General features: G+C 48.3%; 2 protein-coding genes across 12 annotated transcripts; both read right to left on the bottom strand.

Moving 5' to 3' along the window:
- Nucleotides 1-7,999: 7,999 nt before the first annotated feature.
- On the bottom strand, nucleotides 8,000-10,042 carry LOC120690964 (protein RGF1 INDUCIBLE TRANSCRIPTION FACTOR 1-like). Its single transcript, XM_039973903.1, has 2 exons — nucleotides 9,776-10,042; nucleotides 8,000-9,235 (listed from the first exon to the last, which is right to left on the bottom strand). Exons 1-2 carry the CDS (start codon nucleotides 9,833-9,835, stop codon nucleotides 8,549-8,551), a joined length of 747 nt encoding a protein of 248 aa, XP_039829837.1. The 5' UTR covers nucleotides 9,836-10,042; the 3' UTR covers nucleotides 8,000-8,548.
- A 4,312-nt stretch (nucleotides 10,043-14,354) lies between these two features.
- LOC120691619 (ankyrin repeat domain-containing protein 39-like) lies at nucleotides 14,355-21,002 on the bottom strand. Of its 11 annotated transcripts, XR_005682324.1 has the most exons (11): nucleotides 20,703-20,983; nucleotides 20,506-20,559; nucleotides 19,599-19,700; nucleotides 18,704-18,787; nucleotides 18,457-18,588; nucleotides 18,020-18,159; nucleotides 17,294-17,380; nucleotides 17,070-17,169; nucleotides 15,050-15,108; nucleotides 14,883-14,935; nucleotides 14,531-14,789 (listed from the first exon to the last, which is right to left on the bottom strand). XR_005682324.1 is itself a non-coding variant. In XM_039974760.1 (9 exons), exons 1-8 carry the CDS (start codon nucleotides 20,755-20,757, stop codon nucleotides 17,071-17,073), a joined length of 753 nt encoding a protein of 250 aa, XP_039830694.1. In that variant the 5' UTR covers nucleotides 20,758-20,983; the 3' UTR covers nucleotides 14,531-14,789; nucleotide 17,070. The 11 variants fall into 11 exon arrangements, 5 of the variants coding, with proteins under 5 accessions (XP_039830694.1, XP_039830693.1, XP_039830695.1 ...); XR_005682320.1 differs by having other exon boundaries at nucleotides 17,070-17,380; nucleotides 20,703-20,995; XR_005682325.1 differs by lacking the exons at nucleotides 18,704-18,787; nucleotides 19,599-19,700 and adding an exon at nucleotides 14,355-14,529 and having other exon boundaries at nucleotides 14,642-14,789; nucleotides 17,070-17,380; nucleotides 20,703-21,002.
- Between the last annotated feature and the right edge of the window lie 3,058 nt (nucleotides 21,003-24,060).

Genomic DNA, 24,060 nt, shown 5'->3' with positions numbered 1-24,060 from the left:
GGCACCGGCTCACCAACCAGAACAACAACAACAAATACTTGGGTTCCCTGTCCATCGAGTTATACGATCATACTAGAAGGAGGACTAAGATATTGTAAATAAATGGCACGCCGCAAACACCAAGCAAAAGTTAAAGGAAAAGTCAACGGATAAGGCACGGGAAAAGTCAAAAAATGTTTCAGATTCTAGTGCCACTAGACGATCGGGCGTTTCCGAGCCCCGCACTGACCACGACTTCATTAGGAAAATTGGGGTCGATGACATAGCAGATTTATCGGATTGCCTGAAAAAATTCAAGTTTGGTAAAGATTTTCTACCCCACTCTTTGTTGCAAGACTGTCCAGGTTTTATGAAATGGATGCACACTTGGTACAGAAGGGCATGTAGACTTCACCTCACAAGCCTTTGGGCCAGGTACCCTCCGAAAGTTTTCGGATTACAAACTGTGGGTATCACTGATATCGTGTTCGATTTTAAAGACATCCAAGAAATGTTCCGCCTCAAAGAAATTAACATAGAAATGATTAGACTCTGATGCATGTAAATGTCGCATCCAAATTCATATCTTATATGCAATGGTCTATACTTATATATGCATACATATCTAATTAGTTATGATATTTCGTTCTATAGTATGATGCAATGACAAGCGGATAAGGCAGGTAGGAAGCTCGCGTTCCTTGACCCGTTAGCTATTGCTGAGAAGCGCCATAAAGGGCCAATGTTTTGGGACGACAACCACGATGATTTCAAAAACTGTAAATCGCGCAAAAAAATTAATAAAGTGCGGAAGCAGGAACATAGAAAAATCATTTCGATAGTTGCTACGTACATATCGCATCAGTTTCAAGAGTGGAAAGACAGGGATGTCATATGGGCACCATATAACTTTCGGTAAGTGTAGTCTCAATGATTTGGTATAACATGCACTTCCTTCGAATATCTGACTAAGAAATCATATATGATATTTTTGTAGAAATCATTGGATTGTATTTATGATCAAGCCAAAGCAAGGATGTATTCTAGTATTAGACTCCGCTGATTTCGATCCGGATACTTATAAGGAATTCGAGGGCATCCTCAACATGTTAGCAAAATCGTTATCCTATACTTCGACTTCATGTTGAATCTTGCATACATAAATAACTAATTATTTATTTTCTTTTTCTTAAAAAATAGGTCTTACAGGCACTACGTGTCCAAAGGAGGAGAACCCCCCCCCCATAGGGAAAAAATATGGTGATGCACACACACTATCCATGCCACAAGCAACCTGCAGGTTCTGTGTACTATGGATACTACGTGTGCGAGCACGTGAGGGAGTTCGGGAGGTACACAAAAGATCCCGAACTGGTAAGCATCTACTCTTTGCTAGGATAGATGCATAACTGCATATTGTAAGTATTTGCATATTGTAATTTTGGAATGGATTTCTTATTTTCAGGATCAACGGCCACTCCACAATGGTCCACTCCATGAGCAACAACTTCTTTTTATAGTCGATGATTTATGTCGCTTCATTTTGCATGAAGTGGTCCATACAGATGGAGAATTTGTTCACCCTGAGCATGAATTATCAACCGACCCAAAATATGTAAGCCTCCGTCAGTGGGACAATCAGGCACTTCTGGCCGCCAATAGTAGCGTTAATCAATGTAAATGAAGTCTGTACTCTAATGATGCACTTTCATGATGTTTGTGCTCTAATGAGATGCACTGTAATGATACTTTTATATGATTTTATGTTGAATTTTAATGATATGCAATGTATATGATTTTGTGTTAAGAAATATATTCATCATCGATCCTTTCAAATAAAGCGGAAATTTGGCGGAATTAGAATTTTGAAAAGCTGAATTGAATCGCGCAATTGATTTAAAGGTGAAAATTGGCGGGAAACAAAAATTAGAAAAAGTAAATACAACAGGAAACAGATTAGAATAAATTGGCGGGAAACAGAAATTTGAATGGAATTTCAAATTTTGGCTTGGCGGGAATTGAATTTTAGGGGCGGCTCATGCTTTGAGCCGCCCCTGTAAAAGGTTTTCCAGGGGCGGACCATGGAACCACCCGCCCCTGGAAAAGTCATTTTCAGGGGCGGCTCATGGGGTGGGCCGCCCCTGAAAATGGGTTTCCAGGGGCGGGTGGTGCCATGGCCCGCCCCTGGAAATTGATTTTCAGGGGCGGGCCATGTACCTGCCCCTGTAAAACTCGATTTCTAGCTGCGGGAGATAGGGACGGGTCGCGCGCCCGCCCCTGAAGATGCTATTCTACCCGCCCCTACAAACGTTTTCTGCAGTAGTGAAGGGCTTGGTGTAAGATGATGTCAGCTTTGATGAAGCCTAGAACCTGTCATGAGGAACATAACTTGTGGTCAAACACTCGTCGATTTCTTTTTTTCAGATATGCCACACCGTGTACATCAGGACAGCAGTCACGTTCCTTCGTGCTCTCTTTCACAGTTGCAAGGTTGGAATGCCACCAATCTGCAAAAAAGACAACTTCTTGGCTTGGAATGGAGAAAGATAAACCTATCCAGTCCTTAACCTTTATCCAGATCTCAGTTGCAAAATATATAGCAAGTCAAGCAAAGGTGTGTGTTGCTGTCTGGAGATTCTAGTAAAAAAAAAAGAACAAATTTCATTGCATGACCAGTTCTAATAATGAGTATATCCGCTGTCAGGATTTTGTTTTGCAGAACGCTTTCCAAACCCAGGAGCCCTTGAAAGAGCTGTAGGTGCAAAGTAGCTGAGCTTTGTAAGCGGACTTAGCAGTGTAAGTGTCTCCACTTGTCCATCTCCAAGAGATCGAGTCAGGGAACTCACTAGTGAGCTGTTGTACAGCATCCCAAAGCAAAACGAACTCTGCCATTTCCACGGCGGCCGTTGTTGTCATTCTCCAAAGGCCTCTTGTGCAACCGTGGTTGTCCTTGAGCCAAGCCAGTTTATAAAGATTTGGCGCCTTGTCTCTAGGTGCTCTTCCGTTCAGCCAGTAGCACTGCCAGAATTTCGCTGTTCTCCCGTCCCCAAGATGGACTATCTACCACCAGCTTCCCATCCATATACGATGATTGGGATCGATCGACTACCTTAGCTTGGCAGCCGACACCATGCGCGTATACATGATGATCGGGATTTGGGATGCCAGATCATGCATTCATGATTAAGCAAGCTGAACCGCTACGCATGATTAGCCTCCGTTTCAAACTTAGATGTGCATTTTTTGTTAAGTAATCCCAACACTAATCGTTCCAGTGGACCACACCCGTCGACACGCAATCACTAATCATGCCTAATGCCTTCCTGCCGCCACATCATGCAGCTATATAGCCTTCGTTTTAATTTCCCAAAAGTCCAAAACACACCAACTGCCCCCCGTACGCGCCTCGCCATCTGTTCTCGACGCCTCTTTTGAAAAAGAAATTATATTGCCACCTCACCAGCCTCCTAAACCACAGTTAATTATACACGTGAGGCGTGTAATTAGCAGTCTAAATTTCGCAAAATGCAATGATATAATTTTCAAAATAAAGACCGAATTCATCCGCAGTTAGCTCACTTGTATGCGCTCGCTTAGGCCTTCTTGTACTTGCTCGCCCCTACCCCACAGGGCACACGCTGTTGAGCCATAAAGGTCGTGCCGCCCTGAGCGAAGCGGCAGCGCTGCACCCAGGATGGCAGTTTTACCCGGGGGTGCGGGTATCCGACCCGATGGGTGAGGGTATATGTATGAAATTTTACCCACGGGTATAGGTATGGGTATAGAAATTTACCTGCGCGTAACTATCGTGTACCCGAAATACAATAAATAATTTAGTGAGCTCATATCATTGGTAAATTTTGTATCTCATTCTCTTATGATTGATGAACTACATAAACGAATAATGAGATTATATGAACTAATATATGTGAAAATGACATTGACATTTGCTTATAATTTGTAGTGAAGTGTACGATCATTGTTGCATTTTTTGGATGAAATACTTAACTAGAATTGGACACATTTATTTACATATAACTACAAAATAGATGCTCAAAATAAGAAAAAAAATGGTACAAGATGATCTGTTTAGTTCTCTGTTTTACTAATATTTTGTGTTCGATTGTATGGGCGATAAATCCAAAATGTCTATACGATGAAATGATAGGTTATTTATGCTATCATTAATATACCCGATGGGTACCCGAAACCCGATCCGTACCCGGTGGGTATGGGTACGGGTATAAAATTTTACCCGCTAGACTTCACAGATACACATGCCTTATAGTTTCGGGTATTGTCGCGAACGGATATTTGCTCTACCCGCACCTTACCCGACCCGTTGCCATCCCTACACTGCACCCTATTGGTGCCGCCACGCCATGCACGCCCCGCGCTCTGCTTGGCTGCTACACCGCCACACCCTGCACCCCTGCCTTGTTGTCCCTGATCCCCGGGCCCTACCTTGTTGTGCCTAACCCCCGGCCCCGCCTGCCCGCTCCGCGGCCGGCCCGGCCACTGAACCCCTGCCGCCATCCGTCCTCGCGGTCAATGAGCCCCTTCCTCCATTCACCCGCCTGGTTTCGTCATGCCCTCGTTGCCGGAGTCATCGAATTGGAGAGCCAATGTTGCAATCTTATCACTGAGGATTGGGGAACATAGGGACCAAGGGGGCACACGAGCACTTGACATGTGGGACTGTCGGTCAGGCTGAGCTCACCGACTGCTTGACCGCTAATGGGTCTATTGGGTTGTTGGGTTAGAAGGGTGGGACATGGGCTCCTACGATTTTTTTTTTGTCTGAAGCAGAAAATAAGAGTTTGGAAGTGTTATGTTGTGTAATTTTCATATTTTTTATTCATATACATATGATACACTACATATTCAAAATTTAACGTGCTGAATAAATGATTAATGAAATAACTCACTGAATTCAAGATGAAGGTGCGATGATACGATGTGCATCTACTCCAAATACCACAAGCAAATCAAGTTGAGTGCGAGGGCAGTAGGGCACATGCACATACACTGAATGCAGCCTGACTGCATGTAACAAATGACCGGTGGCCGGCTATCTTTCTCTAATTTGCCGATATAGTTTTAGTTGTTCAGATTCCATCGGCGACCACGTCTACGAGTTTACGACGTCACGGTTTCTGAAGACAGAAGTTGCATCACCAATGTTTTTCCGATATCTCGGTTAGCTCCAAAGTAAAAGATGTTATGATTGGAGTTCTAAAAGACACGCTTTATATATGGACTGTAGACCCCTTGTTCGTCGAGAGAGATTTGCAAATATTGGGAGTGGCAAAATCACAAGTAGTCAATATTTGCAGTCCTAATATTACAATTTTTTTCCTCGAACCCCCGGGAGCCTGAAACGGACATGCGGCGCTGCAGTTTATCAGTTTATGGTACTGACAAACTAACGTGTGCATGCTCGCTAGAGATAGGCAAAGGGCCTCGAATCGGCTCGGCTCTGTTTGCTGCCTTGGTACCGAGTCGCCACATGGTGTCAAACTGTCAATGCGCTCCGGCCGCTCTTCCATTGGTCCCCGTCCTAGTCCCCACTGCCCACCACCCTGCCCGTGGAAGTCGAAGTCCCCCGGAGCGCATCATCCCCACGCACCGCGTGACGTCACCCGCGGGACCCCAGCGCCCGGCCCGCGCGTGTGGGCTACGCCGACCGGGGACGGCATCTCCGCCGTCGGGGCGTGATCGGACGGCCCCACACTCCCGCACGAGGAAAGGGTGCGCGCGGGACGGCGGATGGGTGGGGGTGGTAGGTCAAGGAAAGGCGGCGGCGGCCGGCTTGCTGGCCGAGCTGCGATGACGACCTTCGCACGGAGGCGGGCGCACACGAGCCGAGCATCCTGGCACCGGGCCGGGACCAACAGGTGGACGACACGTCGATGCCCCCAGCACACACGTGTGGACCACGCGGCGCGGAATGACCGGCGCATTGACTGGCGGCCGACGGGAGGTTTGCTGGGGCCCGTGGGGAGAAACCGCCGCGGGTTGCACTTGCACACTGCGAAGCCGAAGCCTCTGCGCTGCTGGCTGCTGCTACGTGCACTCTCCGGGTGGCGTTGCGTGCGCCCGGGCGAGACGTGCTCGCTTGGTGGCTGGCTTGCTTCACATGATCACATCCGGTGACAACAGAGCCCGTGCACGCGTCAACGAGACGCGAAAGGCAAGAAAACGCCTTTGAAGTTTGATCCGCAGCGAAAATTACTCCATTTCCCTTTCCGTGTGACGGCATGAGCACCAACTTGCGATTACTCAAACGCTCTTTGACCACAAGCTAGTGCGGTGACTCCAGCTCGCCAAAAATACGTAATGTGCAACTGATGTAATGAGAAGTTGACCCGTCAAAAAAAATGTAATGAGAATTTGAGATGCAGGAGCAGGACATGCAGCCAGAATACTCAATTTCCTGTTTTGTGCAAGATAAGATAACCTCGCGGCTAAACATCATCATGATTTAGTCACCCAGAATCAAGAAGGAAACATCCCAAAAATGACACCACCACCTACTATATGTCCATGAGTGACACAGAGCAATTTTGCAGCACCTATCATACGATCCTGATCCATCAAAGGGACGCGTAAAGTAATAACAGAGCGAAAGGGCACAAGTTAAATTGCCCAACGTCTCCTTGTGAAGGAGAAGGAAGATGCCACCACCAAATGGAGATGGTACTCCTGGCAGCACTACCCCAAGAGGAAGACACATCCACTCCAGTATACCAAAGATAGCATTGGCATCTTGCGCAGCTCCTGCAGCCAACCCACCAAGAATCCCCCATCCACATCCATGTCAACATCGCCCACCACTTTGAATTTCACACCCAAAAAAAAGAAAGAAAAAACTCCTTCCATTTCTGCCCCTGTCCTTTTGGGAAATGTCACACCCCCACTTTATTTCCCCCTTTTCATGTCACCACCACTGTGGCATCCCCTCTAGAAAAGGGTAGCCCCCTTCAAAAGCTGATTCGCCTCGCAAAGTTGCGTGGAAGCTATGAAGAATGTGCGTGAGCGGCAGCATATGTTTCAGCAGCTGAGCTTCCGCTCCTCCCGAAGCTGATGATGTTGCTGCCCTCCTCTCCTCTGCATTAGATGCTTCTGTTCCAGGTCGTTTTCATGGCGTTAACCATAAAGCCGCCCGTTTCCTCCCCTCTCCTTTACAATAATACCAGTAGGTTAGGTCGCGAATTGGTCTTGGTCGTGCCCCTCTTTCGGCCTAAAACTAGGGCCTGTTTGGCTCCAGGACTTTTTCCAAAAGTCCCTATCACATCAAAAGGAATCTTACTATTTTATATTATTAAATAAAATCTGTTTATAAATGTTTTTTGACAGCTGAGTGCTTTTTCGCGAGACGAATCTAATGAGCCTAATTAATCGATGATTGGCTACAGTGATGCTACAGTAACCATTCGCTAATCATAGATTAAGATACATCATTAGATTCGTCTCGCAGTTTAGCCCCAGGGTTCTGCAGTTAGTTTTATAATTAATATTTATTTAATACTTCTAAATACTAAAAAGTCCCTAGGACTTTTTTGAAGTCCCTCAATCTAAACACCCCCTAAAGAAACTCCAAGCCGTGTTCAGTGGCTCCATCGATGCCGTCACTGACTATTCAGGTTTCAGCATCATGTCACCAAGGACTTTGTTTCCGCAATGCGATGCTAATTTGTGTAGATAATCCGGGTGCCCAATCATACATGGCCAGGCAATCCCGGTTCCCAGTGGCTTTCCATCAACGCAACCTTGCTGGGCAGTAACGTGACGCCATTTCCTTGCTTCCTGATGGTACCATCCCGTCAAGTGGCGGCAAATGCTATGCTAGTTCCTGGCCTGACCTGACGTTGCAAATGCAGAGAACCTTCTGTTGATCAAGAACCGAAGAACAGAGCCACATTATCCATGGACACACATCCAGGCAATGCATGCTTACAGATGAAGAAAGCACTACTTATGCAAGCTGTGTCTGATACCAATCAAGCACCACAGGTCATCACGAAAACTCTGAAAGAGAATGCAAGGGGGCAGACCCACCTGCATTGCTTATTATCACTGACTGATTATCCCCTCTTCTTCAGAGTTCAGACATCTATTCTAGTAAGGTAAGAGAGCATCACAAAGCTAGCTATACCTACTATGGTGGTATGAAACAGAGCAGGACTAAAACATGTACATATATTTCTATCAGAAATATATATCTTCTGTCCTAACAACAGTAATCAACTCTTAACGAAAAAGCTAGTTTTTGATTGACATTGTTGCAGCAGCAGATGTCTAGCAGCAAGCACCCTCCTTTCTTCTCCCTTTGTGGAAAGCAAAGCCAGCGAGCAAATGGCATCCACCTCGAGAAGCACCACCAACCCCAAAGTGCCATGGCAAAGGAAGGCGGGCCACCGAAGTGGTGGCCATCCCATTGCCGTAATGGCGGACTCTGATTCATGCACGGATTCAGTGACTCACTGTGCGATTCCGTTGGGTTGAGGAGTACTTTTACTTTACCGCGCGCGTGTAAGGCCAATGCCGCCGCCGCCGCCGCCGAGGGCTAGTACTCGACGATGAGGCTGCCGAACGGCGCGCGGTGCGGGATGCCCTTGCGCCGCTTCGCTGGCATGCTCGGCGGCGTGGGAGGCGTGAAGCTCTGCTTCCTGTCGGCATTCCGCAGGGCGGAGGAGGAGGCGTTGCCATCGGGGGCGGCGGTGGGCCGGAGGAGCCAGTTCCTGGCCTTTGCGGCGTCGGGGGCGCAGCCGACGACCTTGCACCCGAGGGAGCAGAAGCGGAAGTTGTCGAGGAGGCTGCGGGCGCAGACCTCGCAGAGGTTGGCGGAGGCGGCCTTGCCGCCGCAGCCGGGCTTCTGCTGCTGGGGCCGCTCGTTGAGGAAGACGACGCGGGCGCTGTTGATGACGTAGGTCTGCACGCCGGCGATGTCCATGAAGCGCTGGATGTCGGAGACCCGGATGACGTCGTGGTAGGAGGAGCGACGGATCTGGATGGTGTGGTGGTCGCGGTGGGCGTGCGCGAGGCAGAGGGAGCAGAGCGCGCCGGCGCCCGCGCCCGCGGCGGCGGAGCAGTCGAGGCAGAACATGTTGCACTCGCCGCTGCGGTGCGAGTCGCTGTGCGTCTTGCAATGCGCGAAGAAGCGCGCGGAGAGCAGCGGCTGCAGCCAGCGCGGCCACTGGTCCCGGTACGCCGCCGAGGCGGCCTCCTCCTCCGGCTCGGGGCCGCCGCCTCCCTGCAGGGGCAAACACAGGCGAAAAGATTGGTGGTCAGTTGACTATAGCCAGGACAACCACTTTGCTCAATGGCGAAGCATTTGTATTGTACGACTCCAAATTGGTTGTTTGCAAAGAAAAGTTGAAATCGGATTAGTCTGCAAGGAAATTTCTCTCCTTGGAACCATCGCCAAGAAATTCAGTTGCTTGGGGGCACGGAACGGATGCGATTGCAATACGATCAGAATGAAACGCAGCTATCAGAGAACCAATGCGGAGAGCCCCAGCCCAAAAAAAAAACCAAGAAAAAGGGGGCGGCGAGATGGTCGAGAAAGACAGTTTCAATCTTTGGCATCGCCATTGCCCAAAGGCTGCATTCATCCCCATCCAACAGTAAGAGAAACAAGACTAGTCAAGAAACCGCCCTCCCTGATTTGACAGGAAGACGCGAACAGACGAGGAAAGAGGACGATGAATCGCAAGCATACTACTGCAGCAATCAAACTCGAGAATGGCGGGGCGCTCGGGGCTAGAGAGAGAAGGCGGAACGGAGAGCTCACCATGATCCTGCGTTTCTTGAGGCGGAGCTCCTTGAACGGGGACTCGTGGTCGATCGCCATCCCCTCCCTTCCCCGAGACGCCTCCTCGCTGCCTCCAAGAAGACCCTTCTTCTCGAGAGGAGGAAGAAGAAGGCGGGCGAGCAGGGTGGGGTGGGCGGAGGTCGCGGCGGTTCCCGCTGCGTCGCGTTGCGGTGCGCGTGCGGAGGCGGCGAGGCGACGGGAGGGAAGGAAATGCGGGCGGGCGGAGCAAGCAAAGGGGGAACGGGCCGGGGACTGGGCTTATATGCACGCGTGGACTCGGCTCGAGGGGGCATCGCAACGGGTCGCCGTCTGTTACTGCTGGGAGCAAGGGGTCGAGGGACGAGGGCGGACACCCCGCGGTGACGGCTGCGGCCCTGGTCTTATCCCCTCCTAGGTCACCCGGGTCTCGTCGCCCGCCGGGCCCACCTCCCCCCACAATCCTCCTGTTTGTATACTGCCGCAAAATAAATAAAATAAACGCGAAGCTCCGTCAAATATCTGACGGTCCGTTTCGAATTCGAAATCGCCAGCAGATGCGTTACCCGCAAGGAGGAGGAGGAGGGGAAGGCCATTAGTTTAGTTGATTGAGCCTGAGCCAGGCAGCCAGGCATTAGTTTAGTTCAAATATATATCCTCCCCTTTAAATAAATATATATACTGGACCAACACTAATCTGTTGAGGTCTCACCACGCCATTAGGCTTGCTCCAACCATCCCCCATCCAACTCCCCCTATATATACTTTCTACTATATTTTACTATCTCCTTCTAAAAGATTCCTCCTCCTATAACCACTTCTCTCCAACCATTCCCCCTATCTATTCCATCTATATACTATCACTCATTAAATAACTATTTATTTAACGTTTTTGAATTTAAAAAATCATACAATATTTATACTATCATCATACGCATTATCATCATGTTACGGGGCTCAAACATGATTAATATCGCGAAGAAACGGTGTGATTAGAGATATAGGGGGAGTCGGAACTCACCTTATATACGAGGGGAGTTTCAACTCCCCCGTATATAGGGGGAGCTTTGGGGGGAAATCGTTGGATCGGATTTCCCCCAAACCTCCCCCTACGTGGGGTGGGTGGACGTATAGGGGGCTCCGTTGGAGCTCGCCTTAACAATAAGGGGGAGCGGAAAAGCGCATGGCGCACCCGGCCGCCGCCGCCGCCACCACACACCAGTCCACCACCACCCACCCGTTGTCGTCGTGTCAGTGCCACTGCACTGTGCGAGTGCCCACGGCGCGTGGTGCGTCGGCCGTGTTTGGTTAGGAGGTGAAAAAGTTTTTATAAATTTTTTTATTTCTTTAACTACTAATTAGTGGTATTAAATAAAGTTTAATTACAAAACAATCTCCACAATTATATACTGTAGCATGTGTTGTAGCTAATAAGGCTTTGGACCGCATGATTAGAGGATAATTAGGGGGCAGTTACTGTAGCATCAATGTAGTCAATTATAGTGGAATTTGGCTCATTAGATTCGTCTCGAAAAGTTACACCCATTCATATAAAGATTTTACAAATAAATTTTGTTTAGTACTCCATGCATGCATTTTTCTTTTTTGAAAAAAATTTCAGGCTAACCAAACACGACCGAAAGCCTCGGCTGCCGTGTTTTGCTTTCCGTGCTGCCGCTCTGCCCCGCGCTGCCGACCGGGCAAAGAAGGGACGCGGAGACGACTTGACGTCGCGGCCGCCACGTGTTCCGTCCCGGTTTGAACGAGGGCTGCTTGCTTGGCGCTCAAGTTGGACCACTTGGACGTCGGTTTGTAGCGGAGGACGTGGATCGATCCATCCACTGTTCCATCGTCCCATCAGAGAGATTCAGAGCAAGTAGCAGCTTCACGCCAGCAGCAGCAATGGCTTCATGATGGCAGGGAGCACGCGAGCAGCTGCACCAGCTCTTCGACTTCGACCGATCTCCATTGGTACTTTCAGTTTCAGTAGTATAGATGGCCAAATGGGCCACACTAAGCACGACACGAAAAAGCCCTATCCTAACCCAGCCTAGCCCACGGCCTATAGAGTCAGGGTCGACCCGACACGATGCATAGGGTAGTGCCTGGGCCTGGACTCCGACCCATAGTGCTGACCTGGACACGACACGACTAACGGGCCTAACCCGATCAGGTACGACTAATTTTGTGTCTGGAATAATTTAGCACATTAAGAGCCCATACTTCCCCTCTCAACCCTAAATCCCCGATCCCTATCTCTCCCTCATTTCCATCCACTCAGCCGCCACACTCAACTCTCTCGATCCCTCTCTCTCACTTGTGCACACCAGAGCCTGCAAGCGGCGGCGGCCAGCGCAGGGAGGCCCGGCGAGCGGCACCCGGCATGCGCGCGGCCGCGGGCGGCGGACGGCCGGCGAGCGGCGCCCGGCGTGCGCGCGGCCGCGGGCTGCGGACGGCCGGCGAGAGGCGCGCGGCCGTGGGCTAAGACGGCCGGCGAAACGCACCCGGCGTGCGCAGGGTCCGCCAGCGGACGCGGGTGCGACCGGCAGCGCGACGCGCGGACGGCAATCAGAACGACGCGCGGCGGCGGGCGACAGGTATGGGGTGGCACGATTCGCTCGGGCCAACCGTGCCATCATGCCGGCACGGCACGATCGAACGCCCATCGTGTCGTGTCTGGGCCGCGGCGGCGGCACGGCATGCCGGCACGGCACGGCACGATTAGCCGATCGTGCCAAACCGTGTCGTGCCCAATCGAGTTAGTGTCGTGTTGGGCTGGGCCGCCCATTTGGCCATCTATATTCAGTAGTTTTTTTTCTCGTGTTCATGTAGCTATACTAGAGCGTGCGAGCTCTGAATTGTTTTCTTCGATTAGCATGAGCAACCAGCCAATCCTGATGCCTCCCTGGCACAATTAGGAGCAGACAACTCTTGTTTATTAGGAGCAGATTAGATTACTAATCCTGATGCCTCGAATCGCTGGACTTTGTAATGAGTGCCCGGCGCCCGGGCCTCCATCCAATCCAACTGTTCCTTCCTAAGCCCGCTGCGTCTTTGTTTGCTGCTGCCGCCGCCGCCAAATATACAAATGGTTCGTTCGCGCACCTGCACCATCATTCGTATCGGTTTCGTTTGGCCACCCTCCCCTCATTGCTTTTCCTCTGTTCCTTTCCTGCCTCCAATAATGCTGCTAGCTAGTACAACTTTCTTTCTTCAACTTTTTTTTTTGTTAAAAAATGATCCTGCTAGCCTGCTGATAATGCAACCACTGGCAATACAGCTTTGCTCCCTGAACTTCACTTTCTCTCTAATCTCTGCCGGTTATTATCTTTTTGGTTACAAACTCTCCTCATCACGCCTGTCCCCAGCTCAAAAAGAAAGAAATGAAAAGATTACGTTTCGTTTATCCTTTCCAGGCTTCCCATGGGCCAAAGATGATGATGATGGGAAGAAAACCGAAGAGAGCAGAAAGCAACGCTGCGAGGGGAGGCAGAGCACGAACAAAGTTTGAATTTTGAAAAAGATTCTGTCTCCCCCCTCCTCTCAAAGGCGCTTTCCAGTTCCACCATAGCTGAGGCCGAGGCTGTGTTTAGATCCTTGAAAAAGGTGGAAGAAAAAGTCACATCGGACACTATAGCACTTTTCGTTTGTTTGTGATAAATATTGTCCTACCATGATCTAACTAGACTCAAAAAATTCGTCTCGCAACGTACATCAAAAAATTAATTTTTTTATTTACCTACATTTAGTACTCCATGCATGGGTCATTTGCTATATTTAATGTTTCGATGTGATGGAAAGTTTGGAGTTTTTTAGATCTAAACACACCCCGAGTATATATGTAGACAGAGAAGGAGGGACCGTCAGATTCCTCATCGCCCTACCGTGTGCGGCCCTGCTTTCAGATGCCCTTCTTTCTTCACATGCTTTCTGATTCTTCTGCCTGCTTGTTATTTATTGCTGAACAAACAAGCGGTGGAGCCCTCGGTTAACTAATCCCATGACCTGAAGATATCTGCTAGATTAGTACCAGCAGTACCGTATAATTGAAGTAGGGCAGGCACGCATGAGAAGGAGGAGGAGCCTCGCCCCCAGGAATGCAGGGCCAGCACATGATCTTCATGCTACTTGCTGCTCCAAAAATGTGCAGTGCAGCCAGTGCCATGAATGCATGGTTGCTTTCAAAATTTTATTAGTATGGCATTAGTACTCTTCTAATAGCGTCATTTGCAGGCCATCTTGTCCTCCCTTGGAAAGGAATCGCCGGCGCCGTCTCAGCAGGTCAGTGTACTCTGCACTCCTGTCTCCTGACAGATCAGTTGTTCAGTCATGCAAGGCCTTGTTTAGTTGCATCCAAAATTCTAAAACTTTACAAGATTCTCCGTCACATCGAATTTTTCAACGCATGCGTGAAATATTAAATCTACATGAAATAAAAAACTAATTGCATAGTTTGCTTTAAATCACGAGAGGAATCTAATGAGCCTAATTAATCTATGACGGGACAATAATTACCAAATACAAACGAAAGTACTACAGTGTTTTACACCCTAAAATTTTTGCAACTAAACACGGCGCAAATCGTGCTGCCACTTGCACAGTGGTTTTTGAACTTTGAACACGCTCGATCTATTCGGTTTCACTTTCACCGCAAGGGAAAGCACCCTGCATTCACGATTCGGTGTGTACAGAAAGTCTGAAGATTTTCTTGTCGACCGGGTAGTCCAGCGTGTGTGCCACCGATGGATGAACACGGCCTGAAAGTGAAAACGACCTGATTGGAATTGGAGATATGCGTAGCGTGCATTGACAAGTCCGGAGCAGCGGAGGGGGGGAGGAAGAAAGCGGCGGCCACTGCTCGAGGGTTACAAGGCAGGTCGCTGCCATCCATCGGCAACTTGCTTCCGGAGATGTGCTGCCGAGCGTGGACGGGAACCGGCACGAGAAAAGGATGCCTGGAATTGTGTGTTGGGTGGACTGTGGACCACGCAGGCATGATTCAGACCGCTTGTTTCCCCTGAAATTGTATCGTATCAGTTTTGATGTAATTACTAATCTGCAGAAAGAAAAACAAACACTCTGAATTTAAAGATTGTGTGCAGGTAGCCACACGTTCAGGCAGGCTGCAGGCAGTTTTATAGCTGATGTCACGAACGCATGAATCTGTGAAGGAAACACACAAGTCCAACTGATTTGTGAAATGCGAAGCTGAAACTTGAACTGAAAGCTGAGCAAGTTTTCAGACTTGCATATGAAATGTGGGCAGGATTGACTGACTCTGAATAAGTTGTGGTTGGTTCATTTCCTTATCCAACGACTGCCTGGTCCAAGTCCAACTGGGGCGATGGAATACATTTCACATGTCAGCTGGTTTCATTCATCTGAAGACAAACTATATGTAAATGTAACTTGGAAGGAAAATTGTCTCTCCGTTCCCTACAAGCCACAAAGGGCCACAATGGGATCATCATTAAGTTGAGTGCTACTTTCTAAGAAAAGTCTCGTCGTTTTTTTTTTTGGAAATGTGACGATATTTTTATAAACCTTGCGCTGAATCTCTGAAAGCAACAGGGTAGAAAAAAAAAAGAAAACTAGAACGTATCCTGCAACGAATAGAAATATCAGCACAGGAAAGGGACAGCCCCGACCCTGTTGCCGTCTCTCTCTCTCGGTGTTGGCCAGCAATTGGATGGAAGTTCAGAATCTTCAAGTCACTGCCAGGTTGTGATTGGGCGCGTTTATCGACCAGGAAGCACTGCTTTTCTTTGGATCAAGAAGCAGTAGCCAGTAAATTCCTTCATGATGCTGAGGGCACAAGGAAACGATGTCACATGAACTTTTCAAATTCACAGTACTCGTCCTGCTGACACTTTGAAAGAGGGGAGATCCAACATGCCAGCGCAACAGTGAAAGGACGAGGCCGCATTACGGCCAAGAAAACAACGGCCAACTGCCAGCGGCGTGTCTATTCATGCGGGTGACAAAACAAAGCCGTGGCTTCGCCAAGATCGATGAATGCAGCCTGCAACAGCCAATCGGCGGCTAAACCCACTTGTTTAGCCGCTAATCTAGCTGGTTAGCAGCAGCTCTACTAAGCGAAACACTAGCAGTACATACATTCAGAAACTGGATGTAACACTGAGCAGCTGCCTGCCTTTTTTTATTTTTTTGAGAGGAGCTGCCTGCCCTTTGCCGTATGGTCTGGGGAACATTGAAAATGGCTCAAGCTTCAGGGCCCTTTCCCCCCATGCTTTTGATTTCCACGCACAACAAATTGCCTCTCGCAGCTCAACTCTTCTGCTAAGTGCTAACCACCATCCTATCGTGAGCTAAGTTCAGCATGCATCTCTGTGCCAGTAGCTAGGTGAGATGAGGATAAGAAGAAACGGGCGGCATCTACATGAGCAGAGAAAGGAGGGAATCATTCCTGGCCGTCGGTTGGGCTGTCCGCCGTCGCTGAAGTTGACGCGGCCCTGGAATATGGACGCGTGCTTAATTAATTCTCTCGACCCGTGACCGATCACCTCAAGAGAGTGATATACTTTTAGTGCTAAGCATCTATCATCTATGGCTGGCCAATGGGCAGCTGGGTTTTCTTTTGGGCGATGAATCGATGATGATGGCAGGGGTACTTTGTAGTAGTTAGAGCATCTCCAACAGATTACTCATATCCCTTATCCAAAACATATTTTCTCTCAATTACCAATAACTATTTTTGTATTTTAGATAATAATTACCAAAATGCAATCACCAAAAATAAGGTAGAGAAAAACCCCCTACATTTAGGGAAGAGGGAGATGTGTTTTGGTGATTACCAAAAATTTATAGGTAATGGAATTGGATTGATAATCTCTTAGAGCACCTTTATCACCAAAACATTAATTTTTTAGTATTGGAATGGGTGATGAGTAATCTGTTGGAGATGCTCGTCGCCAAAAGCAGATGGAAATGCAATGGAGATTGGAGAGGACCTTCCTGTCGCTGGCTTTTTATGGGCACACACCTGTCACCTGTGGTGTGCGTGCAGCTATTGCGATTGCCTGGACTTGCCAGGCTTGGTTCGTTCGCCTTGTTTCATCTATGCAACTGCATTTTGCAGGGCACGAAAGGTGACATAGTGTCAAACATGGCCAAGCGGCGAGTTACTAGTGAGTGTACAGCTCAAGCCAACGATAGCAGCAGGCGTCAGGAAATAAAAACTGATAACAGCATGAACAACATGAACAACAGATGTCCAAGTACCACTTCTGACGAAAGTATGGAACCAGTGAGCACAGGAGAAGAACCTGACAGAGACCTTAAGGCAAAACAACAACTGAAAAGCCTCGCCGGTGCACCAGCGAGGCAATTTCACGCCAAACACTCTTTGGCAGCAATTGCAAGTTCACAGGAATTTCCTGTCAAAAGGATTGCACAATAGAGTTTAGAAAAACGGGGAAAAACCGGCCCAGATGGTTTCAGTAAACAAAAGAACAGCCAGCACAGTGGTAGTAAACAGAAAGAGTCAAGAAAAATACTGGCCTTAATAAGTAGCTTCATGCACTTCAATGAGCGGTAAATAAGAGCACCATTCAGTGGAGTTCCAATGCCACAGGAAATGGTGTTGGGCTGAAAGCAAAATATAAGTATTTCCCCTCCATAACTTGATGAACAAGAGGATTCAAATCCACAGTCATATCCACAGTCATGGAAACAGAGTGTAAAAGCAGAGGCTACTCTGCAATGTATGGTCTGGAATAGCATCTCTAAGCAGCTCGGTTGAGTAAATGATAAATATTCTTTCTGATTCTCTCAGATGACATCACATAATAATATAATATATATTCACTTACCAAAAGTTATAAAAAAAACTACCGTATAAAGGACAGGTCGATCAGGCAACCAAACAGCATGGTTAAAACACATATTTGTCCATGTTATCTAAGTACTCCTATTTTTATTTACATGTCTATTAGATTTGTCCTAAGTCAAATTTGGTAAACTTTGACCAAACTTATAGAAAAGAAATAATAATATCTACAATACCAAATTTATTTTATTGAATCCACCACGAAGTATATGTTGGATGGTATACTTGTTACTATATTTTCCTATAGACTTGGTCAAAACTAGTCAAGTTTGACTTAGGACAAATCTAATACGACATGTAAATAAAAATGGAGTAGTTCATGCAGACAATTTTTTTTTCTATCCATAAGAACCTTGACAATGAATCGAAACAAAATAAGAAAGGGTGTGGCTGATAACATTTGCATGATGGTTCAACAAAATCTTCACGGTCTTATCCTGTTCATTGATACAAGCATGATAAAGCGGTGTCCCGAAGCCATAGTCTATGTCAACAGGTATTCCTTTTGAAAGCAGGAACTCTGTTACTGTAGAGCTTCCTGCGGTGAATGAGATAAGTCCGTAAGTCATGACCAGTAGAATGAACAGAGTACATATTAATAAACAGCCAATAAATACCAAATTGCTGCATTACAAAGCACGGTATAAAAGAGCGGGTTATCTAAGTTTGGGGAGTAATACATATACAAAAAACACACAAGTAAGAAAACTAGCCACATGAAATAAATAAATAAATAAATAAAAATGGTAGCAGCAGATTTCTAGTTGAAAGTACATTCATGATACTGTTAGCATGCATAAACATAAGTATTGTGCTTCTGTGGTGGGAGAGAAACCTGAGCACACGGCATGGTGTAGTACTGTACGTCCTTTTGTGTCTGGCTTCATTAGATCACCACCATGATCAAATAAATACTTCACAGTGGAAATATCGCCAGATTGAGCAGAGGCCATAAACGGTGTCACACCTGTAATGTGAAGGGTAGAAGCACAACAATTCAGATCTCTCGTATTGCGAGGTGCCAAAGGTACCATACATGACAACTACTGTTTTGGAGGGGGATTGGTTGTTTTGGTGGAGACCTTCAACTTGATCTTCACCTTCACCTCCAGACATGTTCGGATCACCCCCTAGTTCTTCCACCAGGTACTTACAGACCTCCAAATTGTGACACCCCGGCCCAGGGCTTAATAGGATTAATAGGATACTCATACCAACAAGTTGAAACTTCTTTTCCGGAAGCAGTTCTCCAAAGAACTCTGAGGTTAAGCGTGCTTGGCCCGGAGAAATTTGGGGATGGGTGACCGACCGGGAAGTTCTTTCCGGGTGCGCACGAGTGAGGACAAAGTGTGCAGAAAAGACTGGTGTTGGTCTGTGAGGACAGTCTATGTCCTAGAAAACAGCCAACAGCCAGATGTAAGCGAGCCCGGCCTCGGGGAGGCGGGACGTTACAGAATGGTATCTGAGCCGACTCTCGCGGTTTCACGGGCACGTACGGGCCAAGAGATACGGGACAAGAGAGGACGTTCCTGGCTTGGGATTGACCGACGAGGACGTCGGTCTCTTAAGGGGGTGAGCATGTGACACCCCGGCCCAGTGCTTAATAGGATTAATAGGATACTCATACCAACAAGTTGCAATTTCTTTTCCGGAAACCGGGACAAGAGAGGACGTTCCTGGCTTGGGATTGACCGACGAGGACGTCGGTCTCTTAAGGGGGTGAGCATGTGACACCCCGACCCAGGGCTTAATAGGATTAATAGGATACTCATACCAACAAGTTGCAATTTCTTTTCCGGAAACCGGTCTCCAAAGAACTCGGGTGACCGACCGGGAAGTTCGAACTTCCCTGGTGCGCACGAGTGAGGACAAAGTGTGCAGAAAAGATTGGTGTTGGTCTGTGAGGACAGTCTATGTCCTAGAAAGCAGCCAGATGTAAGCGGGCCCGGCCTCGGGGAGGCGGGACGTTACACAAGTGGCCCTGGCATGCCGCACAGTGCAGCACTCCAAAGCCGCCCATGGTAAAAGAAAAGACTGCTGCTCGTTCGCTGTTTGGTATGCCAAGACTTTTCATAACACCTTTGGCACAACACAGACACCAAAACAGATCAGATTAGTGGAGAGAAAGAAGATAGCCAACATATGCAACGCACAATCACAAAATAACAGTCTCAGTCACTAATAAAAAGTGAACAGCAGGAGCCAGGTGCAACAAACATTCAATTTGCACAAAATACACCATAGAGACTTGACCACAGTACGACTAGAGTATGAAATGTAAACAAAAGATGATAACAATGCTCTCATGGTTAAGATGAAGGAGCTAAGTGAGCAATCATGCAATAAGAATAAGCGAGCAATCATGCAATCAGAACTAGGTAAAAGGATAACTTGGAGTCTTGGACATGCACAGCTAATCGAAACCCCTTGACAAGGCAGACCTCAACGCATGATCAAATCAGAGCATCTATTTCCAGTGCCGCCAAAAAGAAAGAGATTAATTTCCATAGGCACTACGAAGTAAATTTATTTTAGAAAGTGGTAAGGAGTCATCCCCCATCAAATTTCCATTACAAATGGTGCCAAAACAAAAAAAAAAGGAAAGAAAACCAAGGATATGGGTAGGCTGGGATGCTACCTAGTACGATACATCTAACTTTCCCCTCGAGACAACGTCTAGATTCACACAATCGCCATGATAAAGTAGGCACAGCTCCAACCATAAAAGAAAAAAGAAAAGAAAAGAGCTCTAATTGTCGCTCGCTTTGGTTTTTCTAGGCATCACCATAGGCACCGATTAGGTGAATTAATCGCAGGAACATACAAGAGGCGACCCTTATAAGGGGTGGATCAATGCTGCGAAGAGAAGGTGGGTTGGCTGTACCTTTGATCCGGTCAAGGTTGCCGTCGAAGGCGGCCTTGAGGAGAGCGGCCTCACCTGCGCACACACAGAAGCAGAGCGAGAGGGATCGCCGCCGTCAGCATTGCAGATCGCAGCCTCTCTCCCTCCCAACCACGGAGAGAGAATTGTGGCGGGAGGGATGGAAAGGAGCCGGGGAGAAGGTATCAGCACGGGCTTACTACTGGTGCCGTCGCTGGAGAAGCTGCGGTAGATGAAGGGCGCCTGCTCCTCCATGGCTCACCTCGCCTGGGCTGGGCGATCTCGCCTCGCCCGGTCGCCCCCTCTCTCTCTCCCTCGCGCTAGTCCGGTGGGGAGGAGAAGCAGCAGCAGGAAAAGAAGCGCCGTGAGGGAGGAGACGGAGAAAACCCCAGCGCCGCGGTGGAGTGGGGTTTTGCGCTCCTCGTCTTGTGTGTCCTGGGCTGCTCCTAGCCGGCCAGCTGCCTTCGCTTCGCTTTTGTTGGTGCGGTTGGGCGGGGCTTGCCGGCGTGGGCTGGGTGTTGGTGAGCCAGGCGCGGTGGCAGCCGCGCCGCTGCTCCTTGGCGTACCAACGCCAGGTGCACGGAGTGACGGAGTACGCCGGGCGTAGGACGTCAGGACGAGGGGCCAGGCCTGCTGCCCTGCACCTCCTGCAAGGCTGCAACCTGCAAAGCTTCGCTCGCCGCCGTGCGGTCGCGCTCCAGGACACGAGCAGCCCAGCGGAGCGGGCAGGTGGGAACCACCGGCAGCGAGAGGGGTAGCCGGGTAGCTAGCGGGGTAGTTGGTTGTGCCTGTGCCGCGGTCCCGCGGAGGAGCTCAGCAGAGGTTGCTTGCACGGTGCGGAAGGCCAGAGCCGAGAGTCCGGCCGCCGGTGGACGGGCGACACGTGGTGGTCACTGGTCAAGGACGACGACCGAGCCAGAAAAGCTGCTGCGCGCCTGCGCCTCGGTGCTCCTGCTGCCCGTGCATACTTCCTTTTTTTTTGAATTAATCCCGTGTTTGATTTGCTTTGGCGTTCTCGCAGGAGGCCATCACAACTCACAAGTATTGATTAGTGTAGAACGCCTGATTATCATCTAATGCCATCACTATGGGTTCATGTCCGAGGATGTGACTGCAGACTGGAGAATGAATGACATGAACCCATGCATGGAGATCAATATCATCACAAGTATTTTTTGGCTGTAATCTAAGCTTTAAGCGCGTGAGGAAGGCCTATGTGACCTTTTTTTTGCGAAAGGGGTTCTATTAATCAGAAAGCACAGTACATCTCTGGAGTTTTACAGAAAACACCCTAGAAGACCTTGAAATTACATAACAACACCCCCAAGAGCCTCCGAGCTCCAGAACATGGACGCCGGCGACGAGCATGATGACGACGACCATGATAGATCCACCTTCCTCCACCACGGACGACTCCAAAGCATGGAAACGCCGCATGAGCCAACGCCTGGACACTCCAGCACGCATCATAGTTGCTGAACGCGTATCGGCCACCATCGTCGCGCAGGGAGAGGAAGAGGAAGAGGAAGAGGGGTCCTCCGCCGCCGTCACCGCCGCCGGTGAGCAGACCCCAGTCCAGCGTCGGTGGCCAAAGCACCAACACAGACAGAGGGCGCATCCCCAAGGATGCAACAGATCTTCTCCCTTCCGCAAGGACGAAGAAAAAGAAACCTGGTACCGCCGCCGACGATGTTGGAGAAGAAGACGAGGAGGCAGCCCACCACGAGGATGAACCTGGAACCGTCAGCTTCCCATCCGCCGCCGGAAGAGCAGTACCGGGATACACCGCCTCCCGCCGGACCCGCACGGACCAGCAGAAGCAAAAGTCGCCGCCATGAAGCGGAGCTTGACACCGTCGCCGCGAACGGAGACGCCGCCGCACGCCTCACCGGCAAACCTAGCTAACTAGTGGTAATCTACACTAATACTAGTAGCACTAAGTACTCCGACCCCGATCCACCCGATTCCCACGCCGCACGGCCGCCGGAGAGGCCACCGGCGAAGGGAATCGGGCGGATCGACGGCGGAACCGAGGAGCCCCTGTTTCGCCTCTCTCTACTGTAGGGCTCGAGAAAGGGGAAAGGGGAAAGAACCTTGCCTATGTGACCTTGTTGGCTGTTATCATGAAAACTTTGGTTTTTCTATTGAATTGATCAAATTTTAGCCTATGTGAGGAAGGTCTATTAAATTAATCTGGTAGTCCAAATTGAAGTTTACTCGGTTTGCACGAAAATGATGGTTTACACGTAATATGTTCACTTAGTTAAAAACGTAGATAAATTAGAACCACGGACTCCTATTTAATTGCATGAACAGATGTGATAGTGTAGCAAGGTACAAATGAACTCGTTGATTCATTGTTAATTCGCTATACAGATCCTACAATCATTCGCAAATGAACAGTAATCATGCGTGTGTTTATGAGATTAACGTGCCGTACCTGTATATAAGAATGAAGTGTCTACTTTTGCTTTCAAGGAAAAAAAACATGCAGAAGAAAGTAAAATAATAAAATTGACAAAGAAAATAAAGTAGTGTACCACGCCGTAGACATGCTTAGATAAGCTTGCTGACCTATCATATGCCAAACGTTCAATAATGAACTGTTTCCATATAGCGTCCACGGTGCACGAATCATGCTCCAGAGATCAACGGTATCCGAACCGTTTCCATACAATGCACAAGCCAACTCAATGGAAAAAGAACCCCAAAAATACCAAAAACCGGTGAAGCGAGCATAATCATATTGCGCGCAAAGATCCATCGACAGATTTGGATAAATAGACGGACCTATAACACATGCACAGTGTATTGATTTTGCTTCCAAAACGACTTTCATATATGAACCCTTTTCATGGAACATAGCCTAACTTGATAAAACACCAAAACAAGCCAACCATTGCACGCGGTGTATAGTACAAGGACTAACCATGAGAATTTAAAAATAAAAAAATAATATAGTTAACTATGGTGTGTTTGGCAGTGTTTCGACAGCTCTGCTCCACAATAGAATCGGCGGAGCCCTACCAAACGATAATTTCACCATCCGATTTGCGGATGAATTGAGCTAGAGCGATTAGCTCACTTCCATATATCGAGCGGGAGCGGAAAAACCTGCTCCCCCAATTTCCTTCGGTTTCTTTCTCTCGTCCAGAACCGTCAGGGTTCCCTTACCGGTGGGAACCGGTCCGGTTTGATCGATTACTGGTCAAATCGGTCCGGTCCGGTTCCGTTTGGACCGGTACCAAACCGACCCAAATTCAAAATTCAAATTTGAATTAAAAAAAATGAAAAATTCCCAAAAAAATCCTAAAAATACTTCAAGGTGCGACGAATCTAATTGTGTCAAATTTTCTCAAAAATCCGTTCGTTTAACATATTTTTCGGGCATTTAAACTTAAAACAAAAAAGAAAAAGGAAAAAAATGAGACGGCCCATTAAGGCCCACTTGGTAAACCGGTCTAACCGGCCGGTATACCGGTTACACATGCGATTTTAAATTTGGATTTGAATTCAAACCGGCCGGTAAACTGGTCAAACCGACCGGTAAACCGGTCG

Source organism: Panicum virgatum, chromosome 9N (genome assembly GCF_016808335.1).
Source record: "Panicum virgatum strain AP13 chromosome 9N, P.virgatum_v5, whole genome shotgun sequence".
Taxonomy (NCBI): domain Eukaryota; kingdom Viridiplantae; phylum Streptophyta; class Magnoliopsida; order Poales; family Poaceae; genus Panicum; species Panicum virgatum.
The sequence above is the reverse complement of the archived record's forward strand: the minus strand, read 5'-3'. Positions and strand labels throughout refer to the sequence as shown.

Bases quoted from the DNA above. Each gene is read 5' to 3' on its own strand.
- LOC120691619 (XM_039974758.1), bottom strand. From the start codon at position 20,757: ATGGAGGAGCAGGCGCCCTTCATCTACCGCAGCTTCTCCAGCGACGGC. The intron at 20,560-20,702 runs GTAAGCCCGTGC...GTGTGTGCGCAG, and splicing joins CTCCAGCGACGGCACCAGTA to GTGAGGCCGCTCTCCTCAAG. The intron at 18,160-18,456 runs GTTTCTCTCCCA...CATTCACCGCAG, and splicing joins ACACCATGCCGTGTGCTCAG to GAAGCTCTACAGTAACAGAG.
- LOC120690964 (XM_039973903.1), bottom strand. From the start codon at position 9,835: ATGGCGATCGACCACGAGTCCCCGTTCAAGGAGCTCCGCCTCAAGAAA. The intron at 9,236-9,775 runs GTGAGCTCTCCG...TTGCCCCTGCAG, and splicing joins TCAAGAAACGCAGGATCATG to GGAGGCGGCGGCCCCGAGCC.